Genomic DNA, 2,273 nt, shown 5'->3' with positions numbered 1-2,273 from the left:
TTTTCCCAAAAATTCTCCATTTTTCCCCAACATTTTCCCGAAATTCATCACTTTTCACCCAAATTCCCCCCCAAAATCCCCTTTCCCCAAAAAAATTTTGTGAATTTTACCCGAATTTCCCAAATTTCAATCAAAACCACCCAAAAACCACCAAAGGCTCTTCCAGTTGACCAACTGGGTCAACACCAATGGTCATTTTGAGTGGAAACCACCCAAAACCATCAAAGACCCTTCCAGTTGACCGACAGGTCAACACCGATGGTCATTTTGGGTCGAAACCACCCAAAATCAAGGGAGGCTCTTCCAGTTGACCAACTGAGTCAACCAATAGTCATTTTGAGTCAAAACCACCCAAAAACCACCAAAGGCTCTTCCAGTTGACCCCTGGGTCAACACCAATGGTCATTTTGAGTGGAAACCACCCAAAACCACCAAAGGCTCTTCCAGTTGACCAACAGGTCAACACCGATGGTCATTTTGGGTGGAAACCACCCAAAATCAAGGGAGGCTCTTCCAGTTGACCAACTGGGTCAACAAGGATGATCATTTTGGCTGGAAACCACCCAAAACCATCAAAGGCTCTTCCAGTTGACCATTTAATCAACACCAATGGTCATTTTGAGTGGAAACCACCCAAAACCATCACAGGCTCTTCCAGTTGACCAACAGGTCAACACCGATGGTCGTTTTGGGTGGAAACCACCAAAAACTCTTCCAGTTGACCAACTGAGTCAACCAATGGTCGTTTTGAGTCAAAACCACCCAAAAACCACCAAAGGCTCTTCCAGTTGACCCCTGAGTCAACATCAATGGTCATTTTGGGTGGAAACCACCCAAAACTATCAAAGGCTCTTCCAGTTGACCAACAGGTCAACACCAATGGTCATTTTGGGTCAAAACCACCCAAAATCAAGGGAGGCTCTTCCAGTTGACCAACAGGTCAACACCAATGGTCGTTTTGGGTGGAAACCACCAAAGGACCTCCCAGTTGACCAACTGGGTCAACAGGGAGGGTCGTTTCGGGTGGAAACCACCCAAAAACCATCAAAGGCTCTTCCAGTTGACCAACTGGGTCAACCAATGGTCGTTTTGGGTGGAAACCACCAAAGGCTCTTCCAGTTGACCATCCAATCAACACCAATGGTCATTTTGAGTGGAAACCACCCAAAATCAAGGGAGGCTCTTCCAGTTGACCAACAGGTCAACACCAATGGTCGTTTTGGGTGGAAACCACCAAAAACTCTTCCAGTTGACCAACTGATCAACTCCAATGGTCGTTTTGGGTCAAAACCACCAAAAACTCTTCCAGTTGACCAACTGATCAACACCAATGGTCGTTTTGGGTGGAAACCACCAAAAACTCTTCCAGTTGACCAAGTGAGTCAACCAATGGTCGTTTTGGGTGGAAACCACCAAAAGCTCTTCCAGTTGACCATCTGATCAACACTAATGGTCATTTTGAGTGGAAACCACCCAAAACCACCAAAGGCTCTTCCAGTTGACCAACAGGTCAACACCAATGATCGTTTTGAGTGGAAACCACCCAAAATCAAGGCAGGCTCTCCCAGTTGACCAACTGGGTCAACAAGGACGGTCGTTTCGGGTCAAACCCCCCCAAACCTGTCCCTCTTTCCCCCAGACGAGGCGGCGGCGGGCGGCGGCGACGACGTGCGGGTGGAGGCGGTGGCGCCGCTCTTCGCCGACATCTTCGAGGCGGGGGCGGCCCGGCTGACGTGCCGGGTGGCCAACCTGGCGGGCGCCGAGGGGCTGGAGGTGGCCTGGCTGAAGGAGGACGGCGAGCGGCTGCCCACGGCCGTGGGGCCGCCGGCCCTGCAGCCCAACGGGCTCTTCGGCGCCGCCGCCGTGGCCTCGGTGTGCGCCGAGGACTGGGAGGCGGGGCGGACCTTCACCTGCCGGGTGGGGCACCCCGACCTGCTCTTCCCCCGCGAGGTCACCCTGCGCAAGCCCGACGGTGAGTGAGGCCCTTGATTTAGTTTAATTTAGGTTAATTTAATAGGAGAGTTTAATTTGATTTGATTTGATTTAATTTGATTTGATTTGACTTACTTTGATTTGATTTGATTTGATTTAATTTAATTTAATTTAGATTAATTTAATATAAGAGTTTAATTTAATTTAACTTGATTTAATTTAATTTAGATTAATTTAATTTGACTCAGTTGAATTTAATTTAAATTGATTTGATTTAATTTAGATTAATTTAATTTGACTTAGTTTAATTCAATTTAATTTGATTTGATTTGATTTGATTT

At 47.5% G+C, this 2,273-nt stretch overlaps 1 gene segment (V, D, J or C); it reads left to right on the top strand.

Annotated features, from left to right (window-relative positions):
- LOC108510359 overlaps window positions 1-1,972 on the top strand; it is a gene marked incomplete at both ends in the record, with an annotated part of 11,029 nt that extends 9,057 nt beyond the window's left edge. The window contains 1 exon segment of the C gene segment in view: window positions 1,640-1,972. Within this exon segment, the coding sequence occupies window positions 1,640-1,972 (333 nt within the window).
- Window positions 1,973-2,273: the final 301 nt, after the last annotated feature.

This window comes from Lepidothrix coronata, unplaced genomic scaffold (genome assembly GCF_001604755.1).
Source record: "Lepidothrix coronata isolate B3197 unplaced genomic scaffold, Lepidothrix_coronata-1.0 Scaffold715, whole genome shotgun sequence".
Taxonomy (NCBI): domain Eukaryota; kingdom Metazoa; phylum Chordata; class Aves; order Passeriformes; family Pipridae; genus Lepidothrix; species Lepidothrix coronata.
This window is presented reverse-complemented; position numbering and strand designations above follow the sequence as displayed.